This window comes from Sciurus carolinensis, chromosome 4 (assembly GCF_902686445.1).
Source record: "Sciurus carolinensis chromosome 4, mSciCar1.2, whole genome shotgun sequence".
In the NCBI taxonomy this organism is placed as follows: Eukaryota; Metazoa; Chordata; class Mammalia; order Rodentia; family Sciuridae; genus Sciurus; species Sciurus carolinensis.
The window spans coordinates 150,314,626-150,335,580 of record NC_062216.1 but is presented as its reverse complement, the minus strand read 5'-3'; the positions used below and the strand labels follow the sequence as shown (position 1 = coordinate 150,335,580).

The window sequence follows — 20,955 nt, the reverse complement described above, 5'->3', positions numbered from 1 at the left end:
AATGCTTTGGGTAAATACATTTTGATTTTATTAGAATTATGTATAATCACACTGGGTATAAAACTCAGTTATAGAGTGAGGTTCAATCCCCAGCACTGCCCAAAAAAAAAAAAAAAAATTGTGTCTAATTAGTTTTTCATGAGTTAAACTAATAAAGTTGACTTTTGCAGCTGCTAAACTGAATTCTATAAAGTATCAGATTACAGGTGGTACAAGCCTGTAATCCCAGAGATTTGTGAGGTTGAGGCTGGAGATTGCAGTTCCTTTCTTTGATTGATTTATACTAGGGATTGAGCCCAGGGGTGCCTAACTACTAAGCCAGCCACCCCCCCCCCCTTTTTTTTTTTTTTTTTTTTTTTTTTTTTTTTTTTGTGGTGCTGGGGATTGACCCAGGGCCTTGGGCTTGCTTGCAAGGCAAGCACTCTACCAACTGAGCTATATCCCCAGCCCCTCCCCCCTTTTTTATTTTTTTATTTTGAGAAAGGTTCTCACTAAGTTGTCTAGGGCCTTGCTAAATTGCTGAGACCAGTTTTGAACTTGGGATCCTCCTGCTCCAGCCTCCCAAGCCCTGGATTACAGGCATGTTCCACCACACCCAGCTAGGATCACAATTTCAAGGCTAGTACTGTCTGCAGTTTACCTATATTCTGTCTCAAAATAAAAAACAAATTAAGGGGTTTGGGGATGTAGCACCCCTGGATTTAATCCCCAGTACTGTAAAGTATCCAGGCTCTTTACCTGCATAACTCCAGGGGGGGTGTACTGTTAATGCAGACTGCAGTGTGAGTGATCCTCTCCTGAAACTGTGCCGTGTGGCAACCCTGCTACTGGAGGTTCATTTGGAGGGAGATAATCCTCCGATACCTCAACTCTTGCTAGTTCATCTCACAATTAATATACAGAATGTGATTTTTCTTTTCCTGGAACTAAATTGTGCCAGTGGTGGCACAACTGGATTGAGAATGCAAGTCTGAACCAACTAACTTTTCTTTGTTTGTCTGAAAATTCATCTCTATTTCATCTGTTTGTGTCTTCTAATACTAGTACAGGCTTCTTCTGTTATTAAGATCCTTAGGCATTACATTTTGTTGTGATTGCTGCATTTGAGACTGGAATTAACCTGAAGGAAAAGGAATAATATGTGATATAGCTGTCTACAAGTTAGAGCCACTAGCCTGTAGGCCAGGAAAATTACCTGTTTTATGCCATATGGTTTCCAAAGAATATTGATTTATCTATAAAATAAGCAGCTGTGAGGAAAGCAGGCAGCGGTAATGCAGTGAGTAAAAAATGTACACATTAAAGTGTTTAAAGAGGGCTGGGGATGTAGCTCAGTTGGTAGAGTGCTTGCCTTGCAATCACTAGGCCTTGGGTTCAATCCCCAGCACTGCAAACAAGCAAACAAACAAAAAAAGTATTTAAGGGCTTTTGTCTTTATCACAACGACAACAAAACAACACTGGATTTTGGTTGCTAGGAGTGCGGCTAATTTCGTTTCATATTTTCTTTTAATTGAGTAAAAAACAACTTGGGAAAGTGCCATTGGCAACACATTACTTCCTTATCTAAATATTGAGTGTTAGCATAGATGTTGGAGATACAGCCCAAAATATCACTGTCCTCAGCAGGGAAAACTACTGAACAGTAATTATAAGCCTTAAAGATGTTTCAAAAGGAGACCTCACAATAACAATCAACATTTAAAGCATTCTAATAATAATAAAATGTGTGGTCAGTTTAATACTAGAGAGTTTTTGAAATATTCAAGAGAACTTTTTGAAGGCTGGAGAGGTAATTGACTTGTGGAGGGTTGCGTAGCAGGTTGGTCCAATTAAGATTGAAATTAAATTCCAGTGTCCTGGCTCTTGAGCTTTTTCCTTACAAGGTATGGTATACCAGTTGTTTGCCTGGTTATATTTGGCTCTCTTTACAAAATTAGTACCATCTTTAAAGACGTTTAAACCAGGGAGACGTTCTTTGATAAAAAGATTGGGTGACCCACGCCTGTGATCCTATCAACGTGGGAGGCTAAGGCAGGAAAATTGTAAGCTCAAGTCTATCCTAGGCAATTAAGTGAGGCCCTGTGTCCAAATTAAAGTGTGTGGGGGGGGGATGCTGGTAATATAGGTCAAACATAAGAATGTGCCTGGGTTCAATCCCCAGTACCAAAGGGGAAGAGAGAGAGAGAGAGAGATTACACATTTTCACCTTTGGTGCTCTTCTTTGTCACCATTTAGTCCTAAAGAGAAATTTACCTTAAGTTCTTTTACCCCTGGTCTGATAACCCTCTTTTCTTCCCTGTCTAGTTTAGACTTTGTATTTTTTTGGTACTGGGGATTGAACTTAGGAGCTCTTTACCACTGAACTACATCCCCAGCCTTTTGTATTTTTTATTTAGAGACAGGGTCTCACTAAGTTGTTGAGGCTAGCTTTGAATCTGGGTTCCTCCTGCTTCAGCCTTCCAAATTGCTGTGATTATAGGCGTGCACCACCCTGACTGGCTAGATTTTGAATCTTTAGTAAGAAATACAACTAAATTTTTTGACTAGTTTGAGCAGAAACAGTACTTATTCAGTGTTAAAGGTACCACCTCAAAATCTTCAGGAACTTCAGAAAGAGTTACAGGGTTTAGAATTGCTGATAATTGACTGAACCTGGATACTTATTTGCAAGAATATAAAAAGACTTTCCTTAAGTTCCTTCAGGGAGACGGGGACCCAGAAAAGTGTATGGGGTTGGGGTGTGGGAGGAAGGGGTGCTCATTCCCAAAACAAGGGTGTTTTACCTGTGAATTGGCCAAAAGGAATAAGTATCTGCTATAAACCTCAGTTTCTCCTGAGTGCTGCCTGACAGTCCTTTTGTGTGTGCATAGGTAAAATTTTCTATTTTCTGCAACAGTTACTTCACATTTTCATATTTCTAAGCTCTCAACTCTAACAATTATACTAAGGAATTTTTTTAAATGTATGACTGAATTGAGGAATTTTTTACCAGCAAACGTCACTGGGTTTTGCATGCATGATTCATGATTTTAGTGTTTACCACTCAAATGCATTTTAAAAGTGTTTACTTAGTTTTCATTCAATATGAGTGCAGAAAACCTTTTCCCACCTAATAAGTTAATGTGTTCTTTTCTACTCTCAGAATCTGAAATAGGAAAGTTTTTTTAAAAAAATGATTTTTTGGCAGGTTTGTTATTTCTGTTGAGGGACACTGCACACAGCAGTCTCAGTCAAGTGTTTTAGCTAAGTCCTGTTCATTGAGGGTTCTGAGCTATCAGCATTGGTCAAATCATTCCTGAGAAGTTCATGAAAACAGAAAGATAACTACTATACAAATCACTAAAATTATTTTTATTTTTTGAACTGGTACTTAAGAAAAAAAAGCCCAAGCAGTGAAGTATTATATCATTCATCAAGTCAGGAAAATAGAGAAGCTTTGCTGCCATGAATCAATTATAGAGCCAGGTATTTCAAAGGCCATTTTTACCACCAAGAATTTAAGTGTTGCCAGGTGTGGTGGCATACCCCTGTAATCAGCGACTTGGGAGGCTGAGGCAGGGAGGAATCTTGAGTTCAAAGCCAGCCTCAGCAACAGCAAGGCAATAAGCAACTCGGTGAGACCCTGTCTCTAAATAAAATACAAAATAGGGCTGGGGATGCGGCTCAGTGGTCAGATGCCCCTGAGTTCAATTCCTCCCCTCCCCCCCCAAAAATTTAAGTGTTTAAGTGTTTTATGAAGTAGTTTACACTGTCTTTAACTGTCAGTATTTGGAAATATTTCAGAAAAACAAAAGCAAAAAGATGGAGGGATTTAAAGGTTTTTTTGTTGTTTTTGTTTGTTTGGGTGCCAGAATTGAACCCAGGGCTGCTTAACCACTGAGCCACATCTCCAGTCGTTTTTATAGTTTAGTTTGGGACAGGGTCTTGCTAAGTTGCGAGGGCCTTGAAATTGAAATCCTGCTGCCTCAGCCTCCTCAGTTGCTGGAATTACAGGTGTGCACCACTGTACCCACCTTAAAGATATCTTTCCAGAAAAACTTTTTTTTTTTGTACTGGGGATTTAATCCAGGGCACATGTTAGACAAATGCTGTATCACTCAGTTAAAATGTCTTTAGAAATAAACAAGAATAGGCCCCCAATCTAGTCTTGCTATTCATATATTATCCTCATCACACCTCTTACCTTCTCCATACCAATTCTAAAATACATCTTTCAAAGACTGACTTTTGATATACACAATATTTATTAATAAATTTGTGAGTCAGTCATAGGAACATTTCAGAAGAGTGTAATGGTTTTGATAAGTATCGAAGATGGGCAAAATGGTTTGTCATTTTGGGTGTATAACACAATTCCAGGTCAATATGATACATATTAGTTGTTCAATTGAAGCAAATTTTTTCTGCTTTATTTGCCTTAAGACTATACTTTTTTAGTTCCCAATCTAAAAGAAAAAGTGACATTATGACTTAAACTTATTTTTATTAACTTTTTTGACAGTAATGAATATTTTTTAAAAAACCGTCTTCATACATGTATATAGGGTAATAATGTCTGTCCCCTAATCTACCATCCTTATAAACCCCCCCCCCCCGCCCAGTCCAGAGTTTCTTCCCTAGGGTCCCCCACTATGGATCAGCATTCGCTTTTCAGAGAAAACATTCAGCCTTTGGTTTTTTGGGATTGGCTTATTTCACATAGCACAGTACTCTCCATTTCCATCCTTTTACCTGCAAATGCCATAATTTCATTCTTCTTTAAGGCTGAATAGTATTCCATTGTGTATATGTGCCACATTTTCTTTATCCACTCATCTATTGAAGGGCTTCTGGGTTGGTTCCGTAGTTTTGCTATTGTAAATTGAGTTGCTATAAACATTGACGTGACCGCATCACCGTAGTATGCTGATTTTAAGTCCTTTGGGTATAAACTGAGGAGTGGGATAGCTGGGTCAAATGGTGGTTCCATTCCAAGTTTTCTGAGGAATCTCCATACTGCTTTCCAAAGTGGTTTCGCTAATCTATAGTCCCACCAACAATGTATGAGTGTACCTTTTCCCCCACATCCTCACCAACACTTATTATTGCTTGTATTCTTGATAGTAGATGAAATCTTAGAGCAGTTTTGATTTGCATTTCTCTAATTGCAAGAGATGATGAACATTTTTTCGTTTGTTGATCGATTGTATTTCTTCTGTGAAGTGTTCGTTCAGTTTCTTAACCCATTTGTTGATTGGATTATTTGTTTTTTGGGGGTGTGTGTGTTAAATTTACATCTTATGACATACTTCTTCATGATTATGAAGGGGTAAAAATAGCCCTTTCTTATTAACTCATGCTACTTACTGTCCCTGGCCCAATATTTGACATTTACAGCCCATATATTTGTCTTTGAGATAAAAAAGCAGGCTCTAAAGCCAGAGGAAGGAGAGCCTAACAGCCTGAATTTGAATCTTTACTCTGCCTTTGCTGGCTTTAGTAACTGGTTACTCTTACTACCTCATTTATAAAATTAGTACAAGGATTAAATAAGTTAACACATACATAGAGTGCTTAGATAAGTATTTGGCAGTTCTTTATATTATGACTTGAAATTATATGAATTTTCTGCAATGTTTGGGAATAATGCTTGATAACTACATAAAGTCCTTGCCCTTATGGAGCTTGCAGGCTATTGGGCTTGGTATAAACAGAGCCCTGGTGTGTTTAGGTGTGCTTAGTTTAGGTTTGTTTGTGTTCAGCTGGGGGAAAAGAATTGGGAGATAGTAGACAAAAAAGTCAAGGAATTCAGCCTAACTGTTCTTGCTGGGAGGGCAATTTGTTATTAGTATTTTCCAATTTTTATCCATTGTTAGTGATTACATTGATCTTAAATACTTTTCTTGAGGTGGAGGATACCAACTAACACAGCAAGAATAATCATCCTCCTGATCAGTTCTGTGTGGTATTTGGAACAAACATTTACTTCAACACTTAGTATCTTTTCCTAGGTGGGATTCCTGTCTTCAGATAGTTTAATGTCTGAGAAGTAAACCAATTATTATACTAGTTATAAGTGGAGTGGTGATAATGAACAGGAAACTGGAAGTACTAATTTAGACCCCAGAAGAAAAAACCTGGTCACATGTATCTTCAGCCTTTCAGAAGTTCTTCTGGCTCCCCAGTCTTCATTCCTTTCTCCTAAACTTCATATAAGTATTGGTTTGGTTTTTCATTGAGGAGAAAAGTTAGGGTATGAATTTCTAATCCAACTTACCTTGACCCATCTCTTAATTATTCTAAGCGGAATAGAGAGTACTTTCCCACTTGTTAACCTGTCATTCTGGAAATAAAGCTTTTCAACACAGGAATACCCTTCCTGGTCCAAAAATCTTCCCAAGATTTGGTACTTGTTTCCCATAGTCTAACCTATTTTTGTCCCATCATCCTAGATGTGTGGAACATGTATAAAAACATATATAGTATATAATTATATAATATTGTAATTGTAATATTGACATTAATGTTAATATAATATCTGTAAGCTTTCAATTGTCATTTACAATCTGATGTACCTGTGTTGATTTCATTGAAATACTTGCAGAATTGAAAGCTTGAGATGGGTTAAAATAGCTTCTATTTTCCCCCCTCACTTCTTCCCCTTCTTTCTCTCCTCCCCTCTGTGGGGATTCAGTCCAGGGCCTTGCACATGCTAAGCTTGTGTGGTACTACTGAGCCATATCCCCAAGCCCTTTTAATTTTATTTTGATACAGGGTTTTGCTAAATTACAAACTGACCTTGAACTGAAATCCTCCTGCCCCCTCTAAGTAGCTGGTGTGTGTCTCTGCAGACAGCCTCCCCCCCCCTTCTTTTTTTTTTTTTTTTTTTTTTTTTTGTTGAATCTGCCACCTGAAAAATTGTGAGATTTAAGGGTTTTTTTTTTTTTGTACTGGGAATTGAACCCAGGGGTGCTTAACCACTGGGCCACATCCCTAACCCTTTTAAAATATTTTATTAGAGACAGGGTCTTGCTGAGTTGCTAAGTGCCTTGCCAAGTTGCTGAAACTGGCTTTGAACTCATGATCCTCCTGCCTCAGCCTCCCAATGTGAGGTTTAAGTATTTGACAGTAGAGAACGTATGTGTGTTGAACCATTCTTCTCATTCAACTTCAGGATAGATGTCTGAGTACTTCAAGAAATTCTCATGGCCCCAGTAGCTTGTGTGGGGATTGTAAGTGGTTAGTGACAAAGTGCCACGAAAGAGCTAAAGCAGAAAGAAATACAAAATTAACTCAATTTTGCCTGGTTTGCTGCTTGTGTCAACTTTTGTAAGCTATTTCTGTTTTGTTTGCTTTTGGAATTTATATCAGGATAGCGCTTTTTCAAGGACGTTCAGATGAATGCTAAGCTTTGTTTTGGTTTTGTAGGAAGGATCGTAAGGCGTAAAATTTGAAGTAGAAAGTCCTTGTGTCCACTAGAGGGTACTGTGCACTGTAAAAATTAAAATTATTTCTGGATAATTAGCCATTATTTAATCATGCAGTTGCCTTGTTTGAAATTAATTTTTGTCATTCTGTTTCTTTTAAATTACTATAAAACATTTTGAGTCTTTTTGACTGTAGCAAACAGTAACTCAGACATGTATTCCTGTTAGTGATTCCAAGTGTTGCAGCATTACTTTGTGTATGCATGTGATACTGGGATTTGAACCCAGAGATGCACTACCACTGAGCATCAAGCCCTTTTTATTTGTTATTGAACAAGGTATTTCTAAGTTGTTCAGGTTGGCCCCAAACTTGTGGTCTAAGTTTCTCTATAAAAATTTGCCCACTTTATGATGTAAATTAAATTATTCTTAATGGTCTGTCAGTAACATCATTGTATGATTGTCTTGTGGTTCACTCTCATAGTAGCTGCTAGCCATGTTGAATAGTTGAAATGTGGCTAGGTTTTTGATATGTCTTAGAAGTGTGAACAACATAGTGAACTTCAAAGACTTAGTATGAAAAAAGGTAAAAAAAAAAAAAAGATAAGGTATGTCAATAATTTTTATGTTGATTACATATTGGAATAATATTTTAAATAGATGTTCATTAACAAATTTCACCATTTCTCACACAAACTTACCTCCTTTTCTACAGTAGTATTTAATGTTTCATCTTTTAATCATTGCCTCACAGAACTTATAAGACTTCATATCACTTCATAGTGAGCCCAAAGTATTATTGAACTTTAAAAATGAGAACAATTTTGTTTAATAGAAATTGGTTGACAGTTTAGTGAAACCTTATCCCGAAATAAAATAAAAAAGGACTGGGGGTGTAGCTCAGTGGTAGAGTACTTACTTGCCTTGCATGCATGAGAGCCTGGGTTCAATTTCCAGTACTGTGATAAATGAAAGAAAGAAATTGGTTGACAGAATGTCATGTGTTTGGATTTATTGTTGTGTGATGGTGTGATACTAGGATTTGCTTTTGAAGTCCTAATAGATGTATTGATTATCAGATCAATTTGATGCAGTATTCAACTCCTTTTAAAAATATTTGTGACATGTACTGTTGTGTATACATTTTGTAAGATGAGATATTTTCCTTTGAATCTTATTGCCATTTAAGTTCATACTCTGCTCTTTTGCATATTTGCTTCTCTACTTTTTAGTAACTAATTTCCTGAATTTCTGCAGTCCTGTTATTCATGGCCCTAAGCTTAAGTTCTACCCAGGCTCACCCTTGGATTGCTTTTAAACATAGTGGATCACAAAGTACAGCCAATGGGCATTCTGATTGGATTTTTGTTGTTGTTTGTATTGGGAATTGAACCTGGGGCAATTTATCACTAAGCTACATCCCCAGTTCTTTTTATTTATTTTATTTTATTCTTTTTTTTTTTTTTTTTTCATTTTGAAAGACATGCTCTTGCCCAGGTTAACCTCAAACTTTCCTCCTGCCTCAACCTCCTGAGTGAGTGGTATTACAGGTGTTCACCACCATACCTGACCTTATTCTGTTTTCTTTAAAAACAAAGAATATCTAACAGATCTTTAAGGTTGTTGTTGTGCTTTGTTTGTACCCTATACTTCTGTTGAGTTGCTTGTGTCTGACTGTGGCCTTTTTCTATGATGTCCTTTTAATGTATTCAATACTTGCAGTGTTCTCCTTTATGGATGCCTGAAACTACAAATAGTACCCAATTCTGCATATATGCTGTTTCTTTATCCACACAAATTTAATGCCCCCCCATGCGTGTGTGTGCACACACACACGCTTATTACCCTTTCTATCTTAACTAAGAACTTAATATGCACTGTCTTAATGAAGCACCATAACTTTTGTAGTTTGGAGTGTGACAGGAAAACTAGTACAGATTCTTTTTCCTTCACAATTTTGTGGATGGAAGATTAGTTCTTACTCTAAATCTTGGCAACCTCAGCATTTGATTCTGGGCCCCCCCCACTTAAGTAGTGAACCTTTTGCTATATTATAGGAAACACTTTATGTGACTTCTCTTTGAGATGTCCTAATTGCCACCATCACTACTCTTAAGCTATTGATACACTTTGAGACCATTAGTAAGTAAGATGAAGGTTACATAAATGCAAGTATTGGTGGATTGACAAGTATTAGTTGATCTGGTAACTGAGACTGCTGGTAAGTGGTTACTAAATATCTTAACAGGCCAGGAGTGCATTCTTTGTGGATTGGCTGGGCAAGGAGGGATGATTGACATCCAAGTGAAGCGATGAGATTTCATCGTGTTACTCTGAATGTTGCACAATTTAAAACTTAAAATTTTCTATTTCTAGAATTTTCCATTTACTCTTTTGACTAAGATTGACATTCCAGGGCAACTAGAACTATGAAAGGACAAATTGTGTTGTGGGGACTGTTGTAACCCTGCATGAGAGGTGATGAAGCTCTGACCCAAGAGTAAGCTTGCTGAAAAATAATTAAATAAGTGAAGCAGTAGGAATTTTTGAGACCTTTTTACCTTTGAACTTAAAGAAATCATACTACACTTTTTCTGTCTTTCTGCCAAAGAATAATATAAAACTTTCTTTATTTCACAGTTAACTGGTTAAATCTGCTAGAAAGAATTTTATTTCCTACCTAGTCTTTCCCTTTTTAGGGAAAAAGTTGCCTTTAACTTCTGTGGCTAAGACTTTAACATAGGGTTGTCTGGTTCCATTTGGTTTAGATTTTATTCTTTTCTCCTCCCACAGTTTATGCTGTGGGTTTGGAAAATCAACAGTGTTTATTCAGTTATATATCTGTTCACTGTGTCAAATCCATTGGAAGGAGGGTGCATATAAAAACTGTTTCAAAATGTTTTCCACACCTAAAAGTGTATCCTAGAATGTGTTCCAGTAAAATCTTAAGATTGATCAAGTTATATATTTAGTTTGCATTCTTCAGGAAGAATATCTGACTTTGAGGATAAACTAATGAGTGTTGAATCTCTCTCTGCCAGTGTGTACTCAGAGTGATTTTGAAGCTATTTTGGGATCTGATCTTGGAGGCCCTTCTGGTAGCTTTTTATAGCTTTAAATAGAAATGCTGTACTTTGTATAACCAGGGAGGAATAGTTTGGGATTCTTGGAACCCGCCCCCTCCTTAGAAACTGGAGGTAAAATAAAGGAGGATGGAGGTGAGAAGTAGGCCCCAGAATTCAGTAAATCTTCCTATCTAGTTCTTTTTCTATTCTTGTACTCCTTTCTAAATATTTGTACTTTTTCCCCTTTTCTACTTATATGTTGACTTCTCAGTGGGGGGGGGGGGGCTTCTTTATCGTCTCTTGAGCTTTTTGTGGGGATTGAACTCAGGGGCACTCCCCAGCCCTATTTTGTATTTTATTTAGAGACAGGTCTCACTGAGTAGCTTAGTACCTCACTTTTGCTGAGGGTGGCTTTGAAGGTGATCCTCCTTCCTCAGCCTCCCTAGCTGCTGGGATTATAGGTGTGCACTACCATGCCCAGCCTCTTGAACTTTTTAATGCCCCGAAGGTGTTTCACTTTGAACCTAAAGAATAAATACTTTGCTGAAAGTGGTTCACATTTGAGTTCTCATTGTCCTTGCATTGCCATCATGATAACAAAAACAAGTCTTGAATGGAAATACCAAAGGCATTACTTTCAATGACTACAGGTCTCTTACATTTGAGGGAAGAATGATTTGTGTTTACATCTGATAGCTATCTTAGTATGTTATTATGTTGAGGGAAAAGCTGTGTGTGTGTGTACAGAGTTGCAAAACAAAAGGGTAAGGTGTATAATTTTTCTTAAGTGAAAGCATTGTAAATAAAATATTTTTATTCATTGGTTTTCATACATAAAAACTTGAGTATAATAGTGTAGTTTACATGTGTCTTTAAGAATGTTGAAAATAGGGCTGGGGATATAGCTCAGATGGCAGAGGCCCTGGGTTCAATCCTTAGTACCGCAAAAAAAAAAAAAAAAAAAAAATGTTGAAAATACATTACTAATATATGTTGTATACTATTTTCAGCTTGCATTTTATTATTATTATTATTTGGTGATGCTGGGGATTGAACAGCTTGCATTTTAAGTATTAATGTGTTTCTGGTTAGATATAAATAGAAATTAGACTGTTGCTTCTCACACCTGAATGAACTTTTTTATTTTCCTCTCATGTTGTACACAGCCTGCTTTGGAAAAAACCCTGCTTTATTAAAGATGTGATTCTTTTCTTTTTTTTTTTTTTTTTCCTGTCGCTTTATTGAGTAAAGGTGCAATTCTGATAGTTTATTCTTCACTCATTTATTCAAAATTAAACATATTTATTGACATCCATTATGGTCACTAACAGGCATCATTTCAAATGCTGAGGATATAGCAGTGAATATATTCAGATCCTCCTCTTATAGTTCTCTCTTCTGAGCCAATAAAAGTGAGATATAATCTGTTAGTCACACTGTAGAGTTGGGACAGGGAGTGTGGGGGTTAAGGTGGAATGGGGTCTGCAGTTTCAGTTATGGCAGCTTACTGAGAAAAACAATTAATTGAAGATCTTTAGCATCTGAGGGAAAAAGCCATGTAGAAAATTGGGGGAAGAGAGCAAGTGCAAAGCCTTTGAGATGGAAGTATGTCTAGTAGGTCAAAGAACTAAAAGGAAACTAATTTGGAACAAAGGGGATGGGAGGAGAATAGGTGAAGATGAGTTAGAGAGAGGTAGACAGTGAGGCAATCATCTTAAACCTCTTTGGGGGGTGTCTATGATAAGGGTCTTGACTTTTTAAATATGTGTAGGAAATAGATTCAGGAGGTAGCAGGTAGCAACATCAGATCAAGGAGAACAAGTTAGGTTATTGCAGTATGCCAGGTAGAGTTGATGGTGGCTTGGGTCAGGGGTGTTGTAATAGAGTGGTGAGAATTGGGTAGATTTTAAAATCCACCCTTCTTCATTCTTTCCTCTCCCAAACCCCTTCTTTTTGGTGCTGGGGTTTCAACCCAGGACCTGAAGACAAGTTCTCCAGAGCTGTACCCCAGCAGGAGTTTGAAGTTTTTCAGAACAGAATTTGCTGATCACATTAGATGTGTGGCATATTAAAAAAAAGGTGGTTCAGTTGGATGAAATGGGGTTAACTAATATGGGGAAGACTTTAGAGAAGGAAAAATTTAGAGATGGGATGGGGGAGAAGTTCAGTTTTGGTCATGTTAAATTTAGGCTGCTGTATTAGTCCATTTTCTGTTGCTGTAGCAAAATATCTGAAGCTGGATACTTAGAAAAGAGATTCAAGGCTAGGGATGTAGTTCAGTGGTTGAAAGAAAGAAAGGCAGACCAGCTGGATAAGAGATTGCATTTAGGTCAAGTAAAATAAAGTTTACATATTGGCCATTTGATCTAACCATTGTGGGAATCATTGGTCACCTTAAGCAGGTTAGTAGCTGCACCCCAGTTAGAGAGTGTTCAACACAGGAGGGGAGGAGAGAAATGGAAAACAAGCAATCAATTATACATCACTCTGAAAGAAAAGGAAAGCAGTGGGGCTGGTATGTTGGGCGGGTGGGAGGAGCAGTGGGTCATGGTCATTTCCTCCTCTTATTTGGCGAAATAGGGAGTTTATATGGCTTAGGAAAAGATTCAGTAAAGAGAGGAAAGCTGATAATTTATTAGACGAGAGAGATGCTGGAATAACATCCTTGAGAAGGTGAGGAGACAAGATCTAGTGCTTAAGAGGAGAGGTTGACCTTAGTCAAGAGTGTGTCCAGAGCTGGGGATATATAGCTCAGTTGGTAGAGTACTTGCCTTGCAAGCACAAGGCCCTGGGTTCAATCCCCTGCACCACAAAACAAAGAGTGTGTCCATAGCAGACTATTTGGATGCAGATGCAAGTAGAGGCCCAAATGCTGCCTTGGGAACTCGGGGAAGTTTTTGTCTCATGACAGGTAGCAAGACCTCAGCCAGAAGTGAGGGTGAGGATGGAGAATTTTAGAGATTTGAAGAGAAAGAATGATAAGAGTTATTTAGGAGAGCAGGAAAATGATGAAAATTGGAACTATGCTATGATTATATTGGGAATTATTAAGGGTCCTTTTGAGGTTTGTCAATTTAGAGACCAGTGAGCATGGAGATGTGTATTTTCCCTCTAGCACTGGTCTTCATTTGTTCTTATCTCTTTCCTTTATTCCATTACAGTTGGCCCTCCATATTTGTGGGTTCCAGCAAATGCAGATGGAAAATATTGGGGAGGCAGGAAGTGTGTAACTCAGTGTTAGAACACTTGCCTACCATGCACAAGGCCCTGGGTTCAAACCACTACTGCAAAAGGAAAAAATAATTGCTAAAAGATGGTTTGTACTGAACATATACAGACTTTTCTTGTCTTATTTCCCAAACAATGTAGTAAACTGTTCATTTAGCATTTACATTGTATTAGGCATTATAAGGAATTTAGCAGTTTACAGTATATGAGAGGATGAGCAATTACTGTGCTATTTTATATAAGGGACATGAGCATCCAAGAATTTTGGTATCCTTGAGGGTCTTGGACCCAGTCCTCCTTCATATATTGAGGAATAACCATTTATTTTTCAAAAGGGAGATTTTAATACTTTGAAAACTAATTTTACCTTGTAAACACCTTGATTTTGGTAGAGTTGCCTCACCTATATGGTAGTCCTAGTGTTTCTTTTACTGATGTATAAAATCAGTTTCATTAACCTAATTTTATTATCTGCATATTTCTAGCTAAAATGTATAAGCCATCTATGTTGTCTTGCAGTTACATTTTTTGGTTGTAATGACTAATATGGTTTTTTCTTTGAATTTTGTATTTTATAAACACCAAATAACCCATCAGGAGATTGGAGAGGTTCTGTTATGTCTAAGTCCAAGAGATGAACTTTCTAACTTTTTGGTGTCCAGTGACAGGACACTTGTTTCACAAATGTGTTTTTCTGTTTTAGGAAACCCAGCGTTTGCTGGCAGAACCAGTTCCTGGCATTAAAGCAGAACCAGATGAGAGCAACGCCCGTTATTTTCATGTGGTCATTGCTGGCCCCCAGGATTCCCCCTTTGAGGGAGGGACTTTTAAACTCGAACTATTTCTTCCAGAAGAATACCCAATGGCAGCACCTAAAGTACGTTTCATGACCAAAATTTATCATCCTAATGTAGACAAGTTGGGAAGAATATGTTTAGATATATTGAAAGGTAAGTAGTATGATTTCTTTCTTAAGCATTCCATATTTAGAATGTAAATATTGTAATCTTGCCTAATATTAAGACCACAGTGGTGTGTGGGAGGGCAGTGCAGCAGTTCTGGGCCTGTTTTTCATGCTTTATTATATCATATATCATATCATATATCATACTGGGCCTGTTGCCTTCATAGATAAGTGGTCCCCAGCACTGCAGATCCGCACAGTTCTGCTATCGATCCAGGCTTTGTTAAGTGCTCCTAATCCAGATGATCCATTAGCAAATGATGTAGCGGAGCAGTGGAAGACCAACGAAGCCCAAGCCATAGAAACAGGTATTTAATATTCATTCTCCTTTATATTGCTTCTGCTTTTTTAAAAAAATAATTTTTTAGTTGTAGATGGACAAACAGTATCTTTATTTATTTTTATGTGGTGCTGAGGATTGAACCCAGTGCTTCACATGTGTGAGGCAAACAAACGCTCTACCACTGAGCTACATACAGTCCCAGGCCCTGATTCCACTTTTTAAAACAAATCTGTGCTACCATTTAAAATTTTTTTTTAAAGTTCTTGGCAAGGGTAAGGGGGAAGAGTTATATTAAATTAGATACTGTTTTCAGTACGCAAATATGATGTTCAAGCTCCATCTCATGGTCTGTTATGGAACCCCCAAATTTAAACACAACCTGTAATTGGGAGATATTGGACTCTGGAGTTAACAACAGTGAATTTAACCACTACTGAATGATTATGCATGATTCATCTGGAAAACTTGAACTCTTTTATGCTGTTTTTCTAATCCATTTGATTAAAGTGCACAGCAATTTTTAGTTAGATACTTTAATCAACAGGCTTCTCCCTGTTAGTGGGAAAAATTAGTGAGGAAAGTTATATATCCAGAAATAAAGGGGACACAAGTGTTTTCATACTGGTGAATTTTCTAAAACTTTTATTTTTATTGTAATCTAATGTAATTAGACATATAGAAAATCTTTCAGCCTTGATTCAGTTTATAGGAGATGACATAAATTAAAGATTAAGGCATGACATTTCCACAGTTGACTTAATCATGTATGTTTGTTTTTGTCTGCAGCTAGAGCATGGACTAGGCTATATGCCATGAATAATATTTAAATCGATCCGATCATCAAGTGTGCATCACTTCTCCTGTTCTGCCAAGACTTCTTCCTTTTTTGTTTGCATTTAATGGACACAGTCTTAATAGAAACATTACAGAATAAAAGCCCAGACATCTTCAGTCCTTTGGTGATTAAATGCACATTAGCAAATCTATGTCTTGTCCTGATTTACTGTTGTAAAGCATGAGCCGAGGCTAGAAGTATCATCTGGATTGTTGCGGAACGTTTAAAAGCAGTGGCTCTCTGCTTTTATTCATTTCCCCCATCATGGTTTAAGTATAAAGCACTGTGAATGAAGGTAGTTGTCAGGGTTAGCTGCCAGGGGTATGGGTGTTTTTATTTTGTGGGTTTTTTTTTTTTTTTTTTTTTTTTTTGAGGGGAAAGGTAGTTTTATTTTAATTTTATGGGCTCCTTTCTCCCCCCCTTTATGGTGATCTAATTGCATTGGTTAAAAGCAGCTAACCAGTTCTTCAGAATATGCTCTCTAGCCATGTCTAACTTTATTTAGACTCTAGATGGACAAGCTTGATTGTTTGAATCAAAATGGGAACATTAAACAAACATCACAGCCCTCACTAATAACATTGTGACTTTACTGTCAGGTGTAGATTCCCCCCTTCAAAAAAAAAAAAAGAAAAGCAAAAACTTGTGACCATTTTGTATGGCTTGTCTGAAAACTTCTGTAAATCTTATGTTTTAGTAAAATATTTTTTGTTATTCTACTTTGCCTTTGTACAGTTTATTTTACTGTGTTTATTTCATTTTCCCAATGTGACAATCGTATTTAAAAATTAAAACTGATGAAACATTCTGTTTTGGTCTTCACCATCTGACAAATTGAATGGCAAGAGAGTTTGCCAGTTTCTTTTCACTGATGCAAACTTATGTGAAGATATTACTGAATGGAGTATTTATAAATTGGCCCTGAGCATGCATAAAGCATCAGTATCTGACCTTTTTGTTTTTTTTTTAACCTCCTAGAAATACAAAATAAATGTGTGTTGTCTGATTAGTTAGGCTATTGTTGGTGTCTTGCCACAATGTTTTAAAAATTACTGTACAGGGACAGTCACAGCAAAGAAAGCATTAGTGACTGACATGTAGGACTTTCACATGTTGTGCCACATTTTTACCTCAAATGTGGATTATGACCTTTTACTTGGTTCCTATCTTTAAACTTCCTATGTGGCCACTGGTGTGTATTATTAGGAAACACCAATCTGATATTCATTTGGGGTTTGCTGATGCATTTGAGTCTTCCTTATAGACCTAAGAGTGTATCTCAAGCAACCAGCTTGCAGAAGTGTCACCAGAAAGGTTTCTTCCTTTGAGAGCATCAAATCTTAAGTTAATGTGTTGCTTTCACCTCCTAGTATTTGCTGTGGGAGCTCCTTTTATTCTTTAATTTGGTATTAGTAGATTTTTCTTTACTGACAGTTTCCTCCCCTCACAAAACTGTTGTTTTCCATCTCTCTCCACATCTAATTCCTGATTCTTATTTTTAAGTCATAAATGTAGCCAAGTCATAAATATGTAAATGTTAACCTTCAGGTTGGAATCTTTTGTCTCTTGCAGTTTAAGGTAATGGATATTGTAGCCCATTTTGAATTTTCCTCACTCTTATTCTCATAATTTCTGGAGTTTCTTCAGAATGTGGTGTATTTTATTGTGCTCCTATGTAAGATGAAGAATTATCTATTAAAATTACGTTTTCAACATACAAAAGCTTTCTATGACTGATAACTGGTATCCTTCCGAATAAAGGCATTGCTTGGTAATGAATGTTAAATTCAGAATAATAAAATTATTGATAACTAATATAAATTTAGAAATTATTAATAGTTGTCACAACAGTTTTTGGGCTGAGGACATCTTGGCTAAGGAAACAATCTCATTTCTAGAAAATGATTGAACTCCAAAAGACTTAACAGGTAATTAAAGATCGGCATTGGAATTACAGGTAGCATTGTTCATGGTTGTAGCTAGTGTCACGCAGTGATTTTCAAGTTATAAAATTCCAGATTTAAATTTGTTGCACTATAAAACCTGTCTAAAGTTAAGAGCCCCTCCCCACCATTGCTTTGCTAAAACTTATCTTCTCATCCAGTGGGGGGAAGCAAGAACCAGTGCATAACGAAGATTTCTTAGGACTTAGTGATCTGGGAGAGGCCTAGGCAAATGCTGAAAACTGGCAGCTATATTTGGCCTATGGGCCTATTTCCATTGGCCCATGCCAAGTGGTTGGCCTTCCCCCGCGGCCCCCGCTAACTCCAGGAATTCCCTTGGAAATACAGAATTTGTAATTTTTGAATGACCTGAAGATCTGGCACTAGCAGAGCTGACCCACTTTGTGCCTGACACCTATTGAGAGGAATTGGGTGGCAGTCATTACAAGGAAGAGCATGTCATTTTCTTCTTACCCATTTGCTTCTCCTGTCCTAGAATCCCTCCCAGAGCCCACTTGATCCTTTTGTATTCCTGTTCTCCTGTAAGTCTTTGACTTTGTAGCCCAAGCCAAAGAAAACAGTTTGACAAAAGTATTTTAATATGTACCTACTACAAGTTGAGGATGATTAGGTGATTAGGTGGAATGGCATAGGGATTTCCTTTTGAGGACCTTATGATCCTAACAAGGAAGGGGTCACAGCTCTGTCAAGGAGAAGGGAAGTATTTGGAGAGGGCATTCTCAGATTCAAGCCAGATGAACACCCCCAGGCAGAGGGAACAGCGTATGCAAAACTCCAGGAGAGAAGCAAAGGATCTGAAGCTATCTAGAAGTGACTTCTTGAAAATCTGCTCCACCACTTGGGGTTTTTCTGAAATCCTAAGGTGTTGATGTGGGCTTTTGCTTTTTATTTGACTGTTTTGTTTTAGTTTACTTTGCTGTGATTTGCTTCTACTGAGAGGAGCAGTTATCCTTTGTCTTGTTAGAGTCTACCTAATAAGTTCTTAGACCTGATGTATATAGAACTTAAACATTACTCTAAACCAGGAATGTACTTGTAAATTTCAGAAGATGCATTTAAAGATTAAATACAAATCAGTTTGTAAAAGCCACAGGTGCTGTGGTTTAGCATGTAAGAATGGGGAAGAAAATCTGGTCCTACAAGACCTTATAAACAGCCAGTAGTAGCACTAAGTGGTGTCATGGGGACAACAGAAACTGTATTTTTCTATTTGATGGTTAGGAATGTTTTCTGGCTACTCTAGCCATATCCATTACCTTATCTAGAAAAGCTATCCCAAAAATCCAGATGCAATGAAAATTAGGGCATCTCGTACATTGATCTATTTAAGAATAATGTAATATTTCCTCAAATAATGTATTCTGGGACTGAGTAACATTTCATTTAGCTATTTAGCATGCTGCCTATCTTAAGGAGTTCTATCAGGGTTTATATGACAACACAAAAGCAAAAACATGTTGAATGTAATAATTTGAATATAATAAAAATCTGTAATCCACCAACTGAACTGGTCATACTTTGTCTATTTCCTCAGTTATACACCTCTTCCTGCATTATGTCCTGTTTTCATCATTCAGGCTAAAAATTGTATTGTCTTTGCTATAGTTTTATGACACCAACTGGGCAAGTTCCCACTGGCTGCAAAACTGGTATCTGAACCAAAATTAATTTAGGTGTGGAACTCAACGTGAAGAATTCATTTTCTCCCTTTACTCCAATTCTGTCTTTGCCATCTTGAGTTGATCTCATTTCATTTGTTCATCTTGGGGCAACCTTGACTCTGTGGTTGTGGATGTAGATTAACTACCCTAATACCTAGACCTTAGTGTCTCCTAACAGCATCAATTGAAATCTTTCTTTGGGTAAGTACAGTTTTATGGTGCTCATTGAGGAGCTGCAGCATTTTCCCTCTGCTAATCATTTTGTGTATGGGACAATGTTTTAAAAATTAGAAAAGATGAATAACCTCCTGCATCTTATCAGATTAACTAGCATATCTCCTTTTTTTTTACATAATCTTGATACTTCTGATATGCCCACAGGACTGCTTTTGAAATATGATCTTGATTAGTAAATGCTAGTAGTACTTAAATTTTAGTATAACCTTGCAAGTTTGCAAGGTCTTCCAGCTTTAGTTCTGGAGTAAGCTACTCAAGACAGCCGTGGCAAAGCAAGATGATTGCACCAATTTTTTTCTTTTCCTTTTGCAATTCTAGGGATCGAATCCAGGGTCGTCTCATGTTTCATGCATATTGCCACTGAGCTATTATACCCTTCGCCCTGGTTACACCAGATTTGAACTTGATGCTGTTTTTCTTGAGTTTTAGCAGGAAGGGATAAGCCTGACTAAGGGAGTAGGGCCAGATTTTTGCAATTCTTTTCTGCCCCTAATAAAACTAAATATTTTGGGATCTGTGAGCCACAGTTCGGTCTCAACTGCTCAATTCTGCCGTTGTATTGAGGAAGAACCCGTAGACATTTTGTAAACAGCTGGGAATGCTGGGCTCCTCATAAAACTTTTTCACCTGTCAAAAAGGGGTTTTTTCCAGCCACCTAAAATAAAAACAAAAAACCCAAGCCCCTCATTTCTAAGTATGTAGACTACACAGATACACGTGGTAGACTGGATTTGACCAGTAGGCTGTCGCAGTGGTTCAACCAAATGACCTATTTCCTCAACTATACACTCATTCTTGCATTTTCTATTTTTATAACTGAGGCTAAGAATAGTAGTTGCAGAATTGGCTTTGCTATAGTTCCCACTTGCTACAAAACTGGGATCTGAACTAAAATTAACTTAGGTGTGGTGTGGAACCCTCTACAGTGATTACTGCTCTTGTGTTAGAACCAAATATGTCCTTCCCTTCTAAAGTGGCACATTACTATTACTCAGGTAATAGTGATTTTTTTAATGCATGTTTTCGTGAATGATGTGTGCAGATCAAGCATTTATCAAGTTTTTTTTAAGAATTCACCTGTAATCTCAGCTGCTTGGGAGATTGAGGCAGAAGGAAGAGATTCCAGGGCCGGTCAGTGCAACTAGCAAGATTCTCTCAAAAATAAATAAATAAATAAAGGCAAAGAATGTAGCTGACTGGTAGAGAATATCCCTAACATGCAAGGCCTTGGGGTCAAGCTCCAGTACCAAAAGTGTGTCACATCGACATTTCTCAAAATGGTTTTGAAAATCTAGGTTTTTATAGAAAAT

General features: G+C 37.3%; 1 protein-coding gene across 2 annotated transcripts in view; it reads left to right on the top strand.

Annotated features, from left to right (window-relative positions):
* Ube2n (ubiquitin conjugating enzyme E2 N) overlaps positions 1-16,502 on the top strand; it is a 35,243-nt gene extending 18,741 nt beyond the window's left edge. For both annotated transcript variants that reach the window (XM_047550683.1, XM_047550682.1), the window contains exons 2-4: positions 14,405-14,651; positions 14,833-14,973; positions 15,735-16,502. In XM_047550683.1, coding sequence (XP_047406639.1) covers positions 14,405-14,651; positions 14,833-14,973; positions 15,735-15,775 — 429 coding nt within the window. In that variant the 3' untranslated portion in view covers positions 15,776-16,502. The remainder of the gene's footprint in view (positions 1-14,404; positions 14,652-14,832; positions 14,974-15,734) is intronic.
* The last annotated feature ends 4,453 nt before the right edge of the window (positions 16,503-20,955 follow it).